This window comes from Marmota flaviventris, chromosome 11, assembly GCF_047511675.1.
Source record: "Marmota flaviventris isolate mMarFla1 chromosome 11, mMarFla1.hap1, whole genome shotgun sequence".
Lineage (NCBI taxonomy): Eukaryota > Metazoa > Chordata > Mammalia > Rodentia > Sciuridae > Marmota > Marmota flaviventris.
In genome coordinates, this window is record NC_092508.1 from 18,774,944 (window position 1) to 18,790,227 (window position 15,284).

At 40.0% G+C, this 15,284-nt stretch overlaps 1 protein-coding gene across 1 annotated transcript in view; it reads right to left on the reverse strand.

The window, feature by feature from the left end:
- The window catches only part of Arpc2 (actin related protein 2/3 complex subunit 2), a 31,132-nt gene that overhangs the window by 1,428 nt on the left and 14,420 nt on the right, over positions 1-15,284 (reverse strand). Inside the window, exons 5-10 of the mRNA XM_027941972.2 lie at positions 14,676-14,721; positions 11,538-11,724; positions 10,342-10,435; positions 4,091-4,217; positions 2,635-2,735; positions 2,197-2,297 (exon numbers count right to left, since the gene is read on the reverse strand). Of these exons, the coding sequence (XP_027797773.1) occupies positions 2,197-2,297; positions 2,635-2,735; positions 4,091-4,217; positions 10,342-10,435; positions 11,538-11,724; positions 14,676-14,721 (656 nt within the window). The remainder of the gene's footprint in view (positions 1-2,196; positions 2,298-2,634; positions 2,736-4,090; positions 4,218-10,341; positions 10,436-11,537; positions 11,725-14,675; positions 14,722-15,284) is intronic.

Here is a 15,284-nt window from a genome sequence, read left to right on the forward strand (position 1 = left end):
CCTTTTCTAGGTTTCCCATCAGGACAGGAAGCTATTGCTAGGCACTGCTACATGTGAGACCAGCAGGGCTGGCCTTAGTAGTCAAACAATTACTAGGGTAATTGTGACGCAGGCAGCTCTGGAACTATTTCAATATCCTGATTTTTTTTAGACAGGGTCTCCCTAAGTTGCTGAGGCTGGTCTTAAGAACTTATGATCCTTCTGTCTCAGAGTTGCTAGGATTACAGGTGTGCACCACTACACCTGGAATCTTTTATTTTTCTTGGTCCCCTGTCCCACCCCGAGCCCTTTTCTTGAGCTCAAGATGTTGCCCAGGGGCTGGGGATGTGGCTCAAGCGGTAGCGCGCTCGCCTGGCGTGCGTGCGGCCCGGGTTCGATCCTCAGCACCACATACAAATAAAGATGTTGTGTCCGCCGAAAACTAAAAAATAAATATTAAAATTCTGAAAAAAAAAAAAAAAAGATGTTGCCCAGGCTGGCCTTGAACTCCTAGGCTCAAATGATCTCCTTCTCAGCCTCCAGAGCAGGTATATGCCACCTTTTGGCTGCAGCTAGATGTCAATTCTCCTCCTGGCCTCTAGTGAACTGCCTCTCTCCTGGTCCTGAAAGTGGCATGCAATTGGCTGCCTCACACTGGAGGTCAACAAAGTAGTGCCGGGTGAGTAAAGCGCTCTGTGAAGAGCAAGCAAACAAAGGGAACTGCTGATGCCAGGATGGAGACAAGGTTCTGAAAGGAGGGGCAGCAAGAGCATGTGTGTCCCAGGCACATTCTCACCTGCTACCTTCTTCCTAGTATTGTCATTTTAGGATATGCTATGCAGCTGCAGAGCAGACTAGAGATGGCCACTTCATGGCATAGCATTTGGACATGCTACTCTAAGTAGAGGATCCAGCTACAAGCTGACTTCCATTCCTTTGGGTCTGAGTGGCAGCACAGAATACAGAAAGGCCTTTGTCTAAAGTTGTAGGTGAGGGGCTGGGGATGTGGCTCAAGCGGTAGCGCGCTCGCCTGGCATATGTGCGGCCTGGGTTCGATCCTCAGCACCACATACAAACAAAGATGTTGTGTCCGCCAAATACTAAAAAATAAATATTAAAAAATTCTCTCTCTCTTTCTCTACCTCTCTCTCTCTCACTCTCTCTTTAAAAAATAAAAAATAAAAAAATAAAGTTGTAGGTGAATTCAATTGCTTTGTGAAAACACCTAACATTCTGTGACTGAAAACCCTCACCTGCGGCTCAGTATTCAGCCAGACAGCTCTTGAATCCTTTCAAATGGCAACAGAAACTAACTTGGTAGAAGAGGCCTCCACATCAATGGAAGGAGCTTGGTGCCTCTACATGCCACACCCACCAAAGGTTTCTCCTAATAGCAATAGTGCTGGCAAGTGTACTGGCCTTGATGGAGAGGGGAGCCTAGTTTACCTCAACATCTCTAATTCAAGGGCACAAACAGCAGATAAGCTGGGTATGGTGGCCAGGCCTGTAATCCCAGCAGCATGGGAGGCTGAGGCCCTAAGCAACTTAGTGAGACCCTGTTTCTAAATAAAAACACAAAAAAGGGCTGGAGATGTGGCTCAATGGTTGAGCATCCCTGGGTTTAATTCCTGGTACCAAAAAAAAAAAGGGGGGAGAGTGCACGAGCGAGTGCACATGTGGAGAATAAACAGTCTTGAGAACAAGACAGCCCAAATTTTATCAGGAGCAGAACTAAGACCTGACACCTTGTCTAAAGACTGAATTTTCTAAGTCCTTTGCCAGGTTGGGCTCTCCCACACAGAGCTACACTGTTCACAGCTCTGTTCATCACTTCCACCCTGACCAAGGTGGCCTTCCTTTCCACGCCACCTTCCTGCTGAGCAGACCAGGAGAACGAACACTTGGGGTGATTCCAGGCCTCTTTACACAACTAAATGTCCATAAGCAACTTACTCTCACACATTGAGAATAGTGATTTAGTAAAAAGGTCCCTTTGTTTTTCCTAGCTGCCATTCTTTCAGCTCACAAAGATGTGGAAACAAGGAAACCCCTCCTGGTCCATTAAGAAGTGAAACTCTGTGAACCCCACCTTCACTCTTGTAGCTACAGGCCCAGCCCAGTCCTGCTGGTCTCACATGCAGCACTGCCCAGACACCAGCAGGGCCAGGCCATCAGTATCCATTTTCTTCTGGGTTAGTTCAGTCCTGTCCTACTTACGTGATTGTTTTCATTTCTTTTTTCTCAGCATCTGGGCGTGCACGGTTCAGCACCTTGAGGAAGTCAGATGTTTTTGCCCGCATACGAGTGTGAATATAGGCCTGGGAGCAAACACAGCAGGTACTGAAGCAGAGGTATGCTCTAGAAAGACAACTCTTTCCTTAGGAATAGCCATTGGGAAAATTTGGGAGCATATACTGGGAAAACTGACCCAGGCCACATAGGAAGCAGAAAGGGGAGCAATTCTATAAACACAAACTCATCTCTCTGCCTTTTCAGTGCCGGGATCAAATCCAGGCCCCTGTGCATGCTAGGTAAGCCCTCCACCACTGAGCCACTCCCCCACGCCTAGCACAGGGATGATTTCTTGAAGTCCCTGGAAGTATCTACTTAAGAAACATATCAATAACCTGGACCCAGAAGCTGGTGCCTCCTCACCTTAGAGCACTTGATATGGTAGTGCAAGTAGTCCCGGAATGTGTGGATCAGGTTGATGGTGTTGTCTCGAGCGCTAGCGTTGGTGTGGCGAGGGAACAGCACTGAGGGTGAGGGGAACAGACAAGGCATCAGGGCGCAGCACGAATGCCAAAGGACTGGAGAGATCAGCAGCCTGTAGGCAACTTCATGCTCTCTGCCTGAGTTCAGTCTCTTTGCTTCAGTAATCACAAGCAGGGTTTTGACCTTGTGACAAAGTGGGTGAAGAGTATAGCCAGGGGGCGCTGCCAATGAGTGCAAACAGGGGAGTTCATGGGAGAACATGGGGCATGGGCCTGAGCACTCATTCCAGGTCTGGAATTTGTGATGGTACATGCTGCATCACATCTATTCCCTGACTGCCACATGGTTACCAATTCCTGCCTATCCTGAGTTCTTTGTGCTGAAGTACAAAGTAAGACTTTAGTGAAATGTGATCCCAGAGAAAATCTTATATTTTTGCTGGAGAAAACCAATCAGTGGGATCTGCTTGATATAAGGATCTGAACTTTCTTGACAGGCTGGGCTCCAATCATCTGCAGATCTGTGTTCCTCCTTTCCCTTGGGCTTTTTGGAATTCTCTTATCTTTTGCACCTCCTTTACTCATTGATCTTAGTATCAGCAAGACCCCCAAAGTTTTGCTGAAATGAAAAGGAATGTCTTGGCCTAAAAAGAAATGGACATTAGACTAGGAGGTATCTGTTTCAAAGAATCTACTATGTACATGACTGTAAATTTACCAAGATCTTATGTACCATAAAGAGATGTTGCCAATTAAACTGAACACCATGAAAATTAAGGTGCACCTAAAGTTCAAGGACAATAATATGGGGGGGAAAGTATATATATCTTAAATTTAACATAATATGATAAATCAAGAAATTCATCAATAAGCAGGTACACCTTCAGCTCAAAGGTCAATTAAATAAAACTTTACAAAACATTTCAGTGGCATTAGGTACGTGTGTGAATGAACCAGTTCACAGGTTGAAGTGTTGGAAGGAGAAAAGACTGGAGTTCGTTTCTTCAGTGGTAAAGGAAAATAAATGAATGATAGCTGAGCTCAGGCTTAAGCAGCAAAAAAACCAAGAAATATCAAATGACAATGAACTCTAACTGCTTAGCAAAGCTGATGTGGTTTTGTCCCTAACTCTTGACATCAGAAGCTACCCTTTTTGCCTTAATATTTAAGAAAAGGAGAGAAAAGAAAAAGGAAATGATTACTGTACAAAAATAGCACCTGGCCTACTCTGTAATCAGTGCACCCTGACACCCTCCCACGGGCACAGTGGTGGCAACAGGAACAAGTTGATATGCCTGCTTCTGCCTATCTTAAAACATTAACCAAGGCTCTTCTGATTTATGCACTCTGCTGTGAACTCAGGAAGGCCACATGAGAGGCACCTATACCCAGCTCACCAAAGGTAATGTAGCCAATGTTGTCGCCCACAGCGGCATCTGTATCTTTCAGTTCCAGAGGAGGTTCCCTGTGGCTAAAGAGGACCTGGGGGGCTGTGTGGCTGGCTCGACGTCCTTCTTTGAACTCCTGTGGAGACGAAGCAAGATAAGCTGGTGTAAGATGAGCAGCAATTTATGCTATGGTGTGTGTCCTATGCAGTGTGACTTTTGTAGCCCCCTGGACCAGCAGATGGCTAAAAATAAACTATGCCTGACCTGAACCATACAGTGCTGACTGCTCTAGTGCACTTTAGGTTCAAAAGGGCTAGATTACAAAGTACTTAACAAGCCAGATCTTCCAATGTGATGCAAAAGATTGCTAATCCTTTTCCTCTTCTTTTTTATTTTTATTTTGCAGTACTGGATTTTAAACCCAGGGGTGCTTTATCACTGTGGTGCTTCTCCTTCCCCCTTTAAATTTTTGTGACAGGGTCTTGCTTCTTGCCAAGTTGCCCAGGCTGGCCTCAAACTTGACATTCTTCTGCCTTAGCTTCCTGAGAAGCTTCAATCACATGTGTGCACCAATCCCAGCTCCTTTCTCTCATTTTAGACTAACATAGGTGATAAAATTATATCTAACACTAAACAAACTGCAAAGCACTGGTTACATTTAAGATAAGTACTATTGCTCCTTACTGTCTTATGAGTAAATGTAATGTAAAAAAAGGTTGGATTTTTAAGGAAGTCTTTAAAACTCCATGGTGAACACAGGCTTTAGTTAGTCTTACCTCCCTCCTATCTATGCACAGAAAGCCTTCATGAGTCAACAAATTTCCCAGGGTTCCCATGGCCCCCACCTCCATTTTTTCCAGTTTCAGGAATACCATGCTTTCTGGGTCCCAGACCTTTACCCAAGTTCTATTTGTTGAGGTTTCCTAGAACCTGTCAACATTTAGAATTCATCAATCAAAATTCTAGAGCAAATTTAAGCCATTCTTGGGAGCAGATGATAATGGAGCTGTGAGTTGTCTTGGTGCTCAGAAAGATAGCAAGACCTTGTACCATGAGAAATAACATGATTTTTAATTCTTGTTCCTTAGTAGCCCTGAACAAAATATCAACATTCTATACAAGAACTCATCATTCTTTTTTTTTTTTTTGAGAGAGAGAGAGAATTTTTTTTTAATATTTATTTTTTAGTTATCGGTGGACATAACACCTTCGTTTGTATGTGGTGCTGAGGATGGAATCCGGGCTGCACGCATGCCAGGCGAGCGTGCTACCGCTTGAGCCACGTCCCCAGCCCCCTCATCACTCTTAATAAAATGCATTTTTCCTCACCAAATTATCAAAAAATGATTGAGGATGTAAAAATCAGGCTATTTCTTTTATTTTCTAATTTACAGACCTCAGACTTTTACAGTCCATACATTTCTATGTAAATGGACAAGAGATAGAAGGCATCCCTTTGGTAACTTTCTAACACACAGGATGATTCAAATTAACTGTAGGGGTAGGCTGGGGGTACAGCTCAGTGGTATAGTGCTTGGCTAGCATGTATAAACCCCTGGGTTCAATTCCCAGCAACCCCCCACCTTGACCCCGGCCAAAAAAAAAAAAAACACCAAAAAACGACCTCATTCGTTGAGTAACCTTTTAAGACAGGGCACAAGTGCAGAGCTGAAGGCTTTCCAAAGTCTCTGAGGTTAGGAAACTGAAAGCAGGGTCACATAAGTAATTAGATCTGCTATGTTCTTTTGCTGCTGCTTATTACCTCTTCTATAATGCCAACTCCAATAGCCAGGGAGAGTTGGCTGTTCTCTTATTGGTGCTGCCATCTGTTTTCTACAAAACTTCTATGATGACACTTTATATTAATGTGTCTGGCTTCCCTACCAGGTTGAGTTCTTTAAGTCACAGCTCCTGCTTTATTCATCTTTGTTTCTATTCCTCTGTCCTTCAAAGAAGCTGTCCAGCACAGGCCTGCTGAAGGAAAGAAAGTGCTTCTGCCCCAGCTGATACAGGATCACTGCACCATAAAAAGAGTAAGAAGCATGTTTCCATTTGCAGGTAGGAAGAACACACACTGATTAGCAAGTCCTCAGCAAAGGATAGATAATGTGTAGGGAGTCCCACTCACCAGAATCTGGGATACTTCCTCCAAACAAGCCTTGCCTGGCTTCCAAAAGTTTGTGGGAAAGAAATGACTATAAACTGTGTCAGATTAGTTTCCATCTCAACACATTTTGTTTTCCAATGGAAAAATATTTGGGGAAGCAGGAAAGGAGCCAAGATAATCCCAAATAATATTCGCAAAGCAAAGCTTCTGAAATTGTCCTTCTTTGGAAAATGCCTTTAATCTATAAAAATTGGGAAGTTTTCTATTTTCTATTGGTTCTACTTTTTAGCCTTAAGGGATCAAACAGAACAATAAATGCTTGTATTTTCTTGTTTATTCAGTGTCTCTACATATTAAAGTCTCAAAAATCATAGGTAATCATGTGTTATTCACAACAGATGGGGAATCTGTAAACTTGTGGTGACTCGACACCATTTCATTAGTCTGTGTATGGAAAATAATACATTTTAATCTGATGTCTTTGTTTTTTCTTGATTATCTCTCTTATACTTAAAAACAACAAATCCATCTTAACACTCCCCCATCTTTGTGTCTGTATTACAGGTAAACCAACCATATTGCCTTCCTTTTTTCTCTATGACTAGAGCATCTTTTGAATATAAGGATACTATTTCTTTCTTTCATCAAAGTATAATTTATCATAGGAAGTTAAGAACAAATCCAAACAGATACAGCAATTTTAAATATAAAATCTTAAATCAGGATATAAGCATAGTCCCCCACCCCCTTATTAGGGATCTAACCCAGGGGTCCTTTACCACTGAGCTACATCCCCAGGCCTTTTATTAGATAGGGTTTTGCTAAGTTTCTGAGGCCTTGGATTTGCAATCCTCTGATCTTAGCCTACCAAGTTGCTGAGACTATAGGTATGCAACACTGTTCCTGGCAAGCATAGACTTAAGGAGCATTGATCCCCTCCTGGGATCAATGGCAGTCATTTACAAAAAAAGATCCATCTTTCAGGTAAATATAACCTTAGAGAAGGGAGGGCTTTCTAACACCCTGACTCAAAAATCTAGAATCCAAAGGAGAAAACTGATCAATTTGATTACATAAAACAAACTACCATGTGAAGACAAATCCCACAAAACATAGTTGGACAAATTGGAAAAATAACTGCCATTCTTACCAGATGAAGATGAAGGGCTAACCTCTCTAGAATATACAGAAATTGGGCTGGGGCTGTAGCTCAGTGGTAGAGCGCCAGCCTTACATGGTGAGGCACTGGGTCTGATCCTCAGCACCATATAAAAATAAAGATACTGTGTCCATCTACTACTAAAAAATATATAAAATATATAGAAATTGAGAATATTGACTCAACAGAAAAATGAGCAAAGGACATAAAGAGTCACTTCAGAGGAAAAGAAAAATACACGGTCTTTAACATAAAAAATTCTTTCTTTTTTTTTTTTGGTACCAGGGATAGAACCCAAGGGCGTTTAACCACTGAGCCAAACACCCAGCCCTTTTTATTTATTTTTAAGACAGGGTCTCACTAAGTTGCTTACAGCTTTGCTAAGTTGCTGAGGCTAACTTTCAACCTGTGATCCTCCTGCCACAGCCTCCTGAGCTGCTGAGTTTACGGGCATGCACCATCATGCCTGGAAACAAAAAAGATTTTGACCTCACTTGTAAGAAGATGTAGTAGTAATCACTGTTAATGTATCAGCAGCAGAAATCCAAAAATTTGACTGCACACTGCAGAAATAGGCACTCATCCACTGCTGGTTCGGGGAAAAACATTATAACCCCCCAAAGAGAAGAATTTGGCAATATCTACCAAAATTACTGACTTTGACATGGTGTTCTCATTTTAGGAAATAAAGACAGAAAGTGCCCTCAAAAAACACTTTCAGAACTGCCTAAAAGGTAGACTGTCTTGTCCCAGAACATAAAGAAACTAGTGGTTTCTACTTCACTTTTCTCAGTAGCTTGACTTTAAGATTTTATAATATGAAAAGAATTCTAGTTCTCTAGGAGCATACTGCTGGTCCTATTGCTTTTCATGGAATGAGTCTGAAAGGTTGACACCTACTAGGCTCCCTACAGGGCTTGGCTGGTACACCCACAAAGACAACACACTTTGGTAGCAAGGCAACCCTGTGAGTGGGGGAACACAATTCCTATCTTTCTCCCAAAGGCAGTAAGCAGCCCTCAGAGACTTCATGGTAAGTGACAAAAGCAGGACTTGTGTGTTGATTGGGCTGTTGGTGCATGCCAGCAAGGGAAAGTCCACAATGGCCCACAGCAAGCAGATTAGTGACCATCAGGAACTTCAAACTATATTTCCAAGTCACAATATTCTGTACTGAGCATCTACTCTTCTTTCCTAGAAACTTAAAATTCTAGACCTAGGTAAAAAAATTCAGACAATTTACTTTGGGACAAACTAAGCTAAAGTCCACTGTTATGGACATTTCCAAAAAATTACCCCAGCTTCTTAATCTGGAAAGGGTGGCAGGACAGATGGCTTCTGAACTCAATTTTTTTCCCATTACTAGAATGGACAGTCACTAACTGGAAAGATGGCAATTAAAAAAATGCAACAGAGCCGGTTTCTCCTTTTAGGTAAGCATCCCTAACCCTACCATTTGAGTTTGAGGAAAGAGTTTAAATTCATTAAAAACAAAAACCAAACAAACAAACAAACAAAAACTCCGAAGGAACACATCTCCAATAAACTCTCCAGGATAAGGCCTGTTTAAAGTATAAAAATAAGTTAAGATATTTCCTGGAATAAAATGGAACAAGATTGGTGTGGGGGGAAACCCCAGCCAAGTCTAAATATATACTTCATAGCTTTTAAAATTAGTGCCTTAGTTTGGATTTAGCCCAATTCTAAGTTACTGCATTAAATTTCCCTGTCAATTCTGCATAAAAATACATGAAATGACTGTCTCAAGGCTTACTTTAAGGACCTTCAAAATTTGTGTGTGTGTATGTGTTTGTGTGTATTAGTACTATAATGCCAAAGTGTTAGTATTTCAAATTCTTTTGCAGAGACTCTCAAACCAGTTTGATTAATTAGCCAAAACACAAAAAGTTACTAGAGATGGATCAAACTGAGGACATGTTCTGAAGATTCTCCTAGTCACTGAGGGCTACGAACACATAATCTCAGTATGTTAAGCACAGCTGTCTTTCAACTCTATTTGGCAAAAAAAGATTTTGTTCCAAAAGTTAAAAATCTTATCACTCTGACAAGGAATAAAATGATAATGTACTGAGGTCTTAAAAATTTTTAACTACTATACTCTATTTTGAATGCTGAGCTATCTCAGAAGAAACCAGCCTCAACAATTAGAAACCAACATCAACTCTCTTCCTATAGTCAGCAATTGGCTAGCAGACAAGATGCCTCAGCTACAATGGATGAAATGAATCAAACTATACCAAAACTCCAATCACAAAGTGTCCTAACACACACCATTACTCTTTTTGGCAGAAGCACAGTTTCTTAGGGAGGCATTCTACAGTGATTCCAACTCAAGCTGAGCCTCTTTACCAGGTCAACAACTTCATCTATGAATGCAGTGGTCTACTACTTAAGAATTTACCATACACTTTTTTTTTTTTTTTTTGGTTCTGGGGATTGAACTCAGGGGCACTCGACCACTGAACCATATCCCCAGCCCTATTTTCTATTTTATTTAGAGGCAGGGTCTCACTGAGTGGCTTAGCACCTTGCTTTTGCTGAGGCTGACTTTGAACTCACAGTCCTCCTGCCTCAGCCTCCTGAGCCGCTGGGATACAGGCATGCACTACTATATCTGGCTACCACAGACCATGCTTAAAAGACTGTACAACAATACATGCCAAGAATAGACCTTGTTAAGAATCTGAGGAAATGTGACCAAAGATTTAGATCTAAGACTCCATGATAGGAAGGATACTTAACATTTAGTCATGGTTAGTATGTTTAATACCCAATTCATCCTCTTGCCCTGTCCTACAGGCTGAAACCACTAAAATATAACATTCAGTGAGTTTGATTGAGGGTATTTATCAAATCTTCAACAAGTTCCAACATCAACAGAGCTGCTGGTTCTTACTTCTATGCTTGCAGTGTTTTGGTGCAAAGATGTAAGTCACCATGCCGTTGTTTTTCCCCAAGATGTCCACTTCATACCTGCATGAACACCTTTCCAATGACCACATCGTCGTCATCCTTAAACACTGTGCTGAAGACTACTGTGACTCTGTCCTTTTTAGATTCAACATACCTGCAAGGAACAAAATCAAGGAGAGTTAAGTACAGAATCAGAAGGGGGTTCTGGCAATAAGGTCATCTTAAAAAAAAAAAAAAAAAAGGAAAGAAAATAACTTCATCTACAAGTAAAGACGACTACAGTTTTTAAGTTTCGGAATCCCTGAATCCATAAAGCAGAGGCATGCCAAGAGACTAGTATTTGTGGCCAACAAAGTCAGTGTAATAAATGCATCCTAAGAGGCGGGAAGTGTAAATCATCAAAAGTAGATTTTATTAACTTGTATTATCAGGCATGACATGGAATCTAGAGTTAGTGATTCTCAGAATGGCACTTAACTTATGGTCAGCCTATGCTGCCTAATGATCTGCTAGTCTCTCTTAAGTTGGCCTTGAACTATTATTAATCCTCCAGCCTCAGTCTCTGGAGTCCTAGGGATTACAGGTCTAATATCTTCCACACCTAGCTCAGGGCTATTTTCTTAAACAGGACTATTAATGCCTTAAAGGAAAGCCTGGCATTTTCTTTTCATCTTTTGTTCACTCTGAATATATGAAGATTAGGAAAAGTAGACTATTTTCCCCCTTACCATCTACATCATGGTTTAAGAAATTGTATAAGACACATCAATGTTTATAGCAGCTCAACTCACAATAGCCAAGTTACGAAATCAACGTAAGTGGCCCTTCAACAGATGAATGGATAAAGAAAATGTTGTACATACACACAATGGAATATTACTCAGCTGTAAAGAATGGAATCATGGCACTGTAGGCAAATAGAGGGAACTGGAGACTATCATGCTAAGTGAAATAAGCCAATGCCAAAACTCCCATGTTCATGTATGAATATACCACCAGCGTAACTCTATGTCCTGTAAAATGACAAGAATGGAAGTCATACTCCATGTATGTATGTTAAAATACACTCTATTGTCATGTATAACTAAAAAGAACAAATTTAAAAAAAGAAGAAAAAGAAAAAACAGCACGAGAAAAGCATTTCAGGGGGATAAATACGATAGAGTTTAAAGTCTGACCATACTATATTTCTTTCACTAAGTACCATTCTAGTGTAACAGCCTCAAACAGGTTTTAAGACCAAATTCTATACTCACATGGTTTCGTCATCTCTATAATGGATAACTGCCCTGTTCTCTCCTTCCTTGCCCTCTTCTTGGAATTGGAAGTATTTCTCAAACACAGAGGCAAAACAATTTCGCTTCAACATGCCAGCCTGATGTACAATGGAATCCTTGGATGCAGGCAGATTTTCAAGGTCATATAGCAAAGAGACATTGTATCCTGGAAGGGGAAAATATCACCCAGCAGCCACATTAAAAACAAAAACCTCCTGTAAATAAACCAAATCTCTCAAGCAAACACAGACTAGAGGAATTAAAAACAAAAACAAAACAAATCTACAGCAATAATAACAAAATAACTTTTCAGGTTCTGATGATATTTCACTTTCTCTCAGTGTTTATAGTTTTCACCAAGGGGAGAATGTTGGCCAATTCCATAAAAATCTTAATTCTTGTAAAATCCCTGTAAATATTTATAGCTAATTAAAAAACACTAGGCACGTATAACTAACAAATAATAATAAAAAAAACCCCACTAAGCAAAAATTTGGATCAATATCAAAGATATTATAAACACGGAATGGAAGTCAAAATCTAGAAAATTTGATTAGAAACTTAGTGTTCCTGAGTGTTGCAAAAGAAACCATACATGATGTTGACTTATAATGAAATACATAATCTTTTTCTGCTGGTTTGATGTGCCAACATTGTCAGAGTTGGGTGTCTTTCCAATAAAATACATCCTTTTAACATGCTATTGCAAACCTTTTTTGAAAGGAGACAAGGAAGAAAATCCAAGTGTCTGCTCATATATACACTCCCCATAGCTTTTAGTTGTATATATTGTAAAAATTTCAAAGTTCTTTTAAAAACACTTTGCTGCATTTGATTTCTGCAATAATTCTTTGACAGCAGGCCAGATAAGGTTATTCTAATTTTACAGAGGGAAAGAGAGGTTCAAAGGAGCAGTGATTTGCCAAATGCAGCAGCATGACAGACTAGTACAGGCTCTATTTTGAGCTGAACAGAACGGGGTCCAAACTTGGACTTGTCCCCTTGGAAAATTGCCTAACCTGGGCAATTCCCACATATATTAAAAAAAGGTGTAAGTAAATGGAGGAGACTACTGTAAATATTAAAAGAATATATAGTATTTAAATACCTGGAACATAGCAGGTCATCAATAAATGGGACAGAAAAGAACTGAAATCAGTTTGCTGATCAAGAACATTCTGCCTCTTATGGCATGTGGACTACAGATTCCAGAAAACAGGGCTGGGACCACTTGATTATATAATCAAGTGACTAATAAGTGCCCAAAAGCCTAGATATGTTTTTGTAAGAATACCAGTACATCACTGAGGATCATTTCACATTCTAGGCAACTGATTGAAATAATTTAACCAGAACTGTATTGATCTTAAAATTCTGAAAATCTCAAACTTATATACACTATTTTATTTTTTCCCAAGAGCATTCCTAAGATCTATGTTTTTTTGCTGATCTACTCTCTTTGTGAGCATAGGCCACGTAAATCTATTCTAGGTAATTCTTAGCATATTTGTGGCATTCTGGTATTAAATAACAGTAATCATTGCTACATTTTGTGCACCTGAAAACCAAGCAAATAGAGATTTGCTGGGTCTATGAAATCAAATAAAATAAAACTATAACTAAAGTCTAACCTTAAATTTTAAGACTTCTGACATGAATAGGACATACTGAGAATGAAGAAAAGTAACAATCTATTATAGCCAGTTGAGTTTTCTAAACTTGCCTTAGTAAATCCAATAAACAAAGTGAAGAAAAGATGCTACTTTCACATGTTTATACTTTATACTTGTAGGAACTCAGGGTCTGCAATCTAGCAATATTTTTGCTATAGCAAGAGATGGAACAGAAGACCAAGGGAGAGAAACACCAACTCCCTATGTTGGGATCTTGGCTGTGACAAGCATGCCCAAGAGTTCCAACATATGTTCTACATCTGTTTGTTTCTTTATTCCTCTCTGTTAAACTCTGGATTCCTCAAGCCTACAGTGTTATTTATCTTGGTTTGTATTTCTGTGATACATTTGTTACATTAATTTGAAGATTAACAAATTTCAGTGTTCTTTATGGACTCCAAAAGCTTCCATCCATAGGCCAGGATGTTGCTCAGTGGTAGAGCACTTGTAGAGACTTGCCTAACATGTGAGGCCCTGGGTTTGATCCCTGGCAGCCTCTCAAAACAAAAACTTCACCCACAAATATTCCTAGTAACATGGCACATTCCAAAGGCACCTTTATTAGTCCCCCCCCACCACCCCAAAGCAAAAATATAGGAGACATAAATTCTAATGGGGGCAGGAGGCAGTCATGTTGTGAATTTATCAAATTTTAAGGGGGTCTGGGGAATAAAAACTAGCCAAAGTAACTCTTGGTAATAGAATAGGAGACACACAAACAGAGACCTTCCTTCTCAGAACAGTTTATCAGTCAAGGTATAAAGTAACAATATTTGAGGAATAAATACTATGTTCAAATGATCCTACTATGTGGATCTCACTCTGGGACCCTGCTAAACCCTCTAAGCTGAGGCATGCCATTGGGTCACAGGGGTTAAAAATGCTATTCTGTCTTTACACTTTAAACCTCCTTTAAAGCAAAAGAACACAGCTGTGTTACTCATGAATGGCATGGTGCATTTCAATTTCTTCAAAGAAACACATCTATCATCTCTCAGAAAAATGGATTGAAGAGGGGGCTGACATTTTTGTTACTTGAAAATAGTGTTGACGAATATTTCTATTTCTTCTCCAAATATGCAGTGTACAGGGAAAGGTATCGCCAGGGACTGTGAGTGGAATCAATATTTGCTCATTAGTCTTTCCAAAAGACATTTTAATCACCATACTCAATAGAGGTGGCCCCCTGGCTGAAAGATTAAGGAAGAACCATTTTTAGCCCCATCATGAAAATGCTAATAATAAACATGAATTCTGCATACTCCACTATGTACCTGTAAACAGACTGCTTTAAAGGTTACTTTTATGGAGGAAGTGGAACAAGGACTGGGCCTCTGCAGACAAATGAATAGTATTTAAATAAAATCCTTTGGTTAGGAAAATCATAATACAAACAGGACACGTCTCTTCATGTTATTTCATAGTTGCTCACATGACTACATACCTGATTCCGGATTTACCAAGAAACTCCCGTACACCCTCTTTAATAACTAGGAGGAGGAAAAAAAAAAAGTCAATCCAAAGTCCATAATAATTTTTATATTTCTGAGGCTCAAAGTACTTGACAAGTTCTTCTCAGCTAGCATTCTTTTTAACTTTTATTTGGCAAGTGGAGAGCTAGAAGGGGAAGCAAATTTATCTAAGTCACCAAAGAGGTGCCTCTGAAAACTGGATTAGTTTAGGAGCTATCTTTCAAAGATTTGATTAGATTCGGATACTCTGTTCTCCTTCATATTCTGCATTGCACTCAATCATCTTTTGGTTTTGAGAGAGCAGAAGGATGACAATTGCTATCATAGAGAATAGATTGGTAGTTACCAACTAAATGTATGCCAAGCCACAACCCTGGTGAACAAATAAAAAACAGGATTGTTGGAAACTAATTTCTGTTAGCCTGCTATCTTAAATTTACTTAGCTCATAAAAAGCTTTTAAGACAGGACAGTAGATAATGGAATCTCAGTTACTAATAACTGGTTCAACAAGTTAGTGGCACTCTATCTGGCTTTGCCCCCAAACCAATACTTACTGCTCGTAGTTTTCTGGTTTTTTTT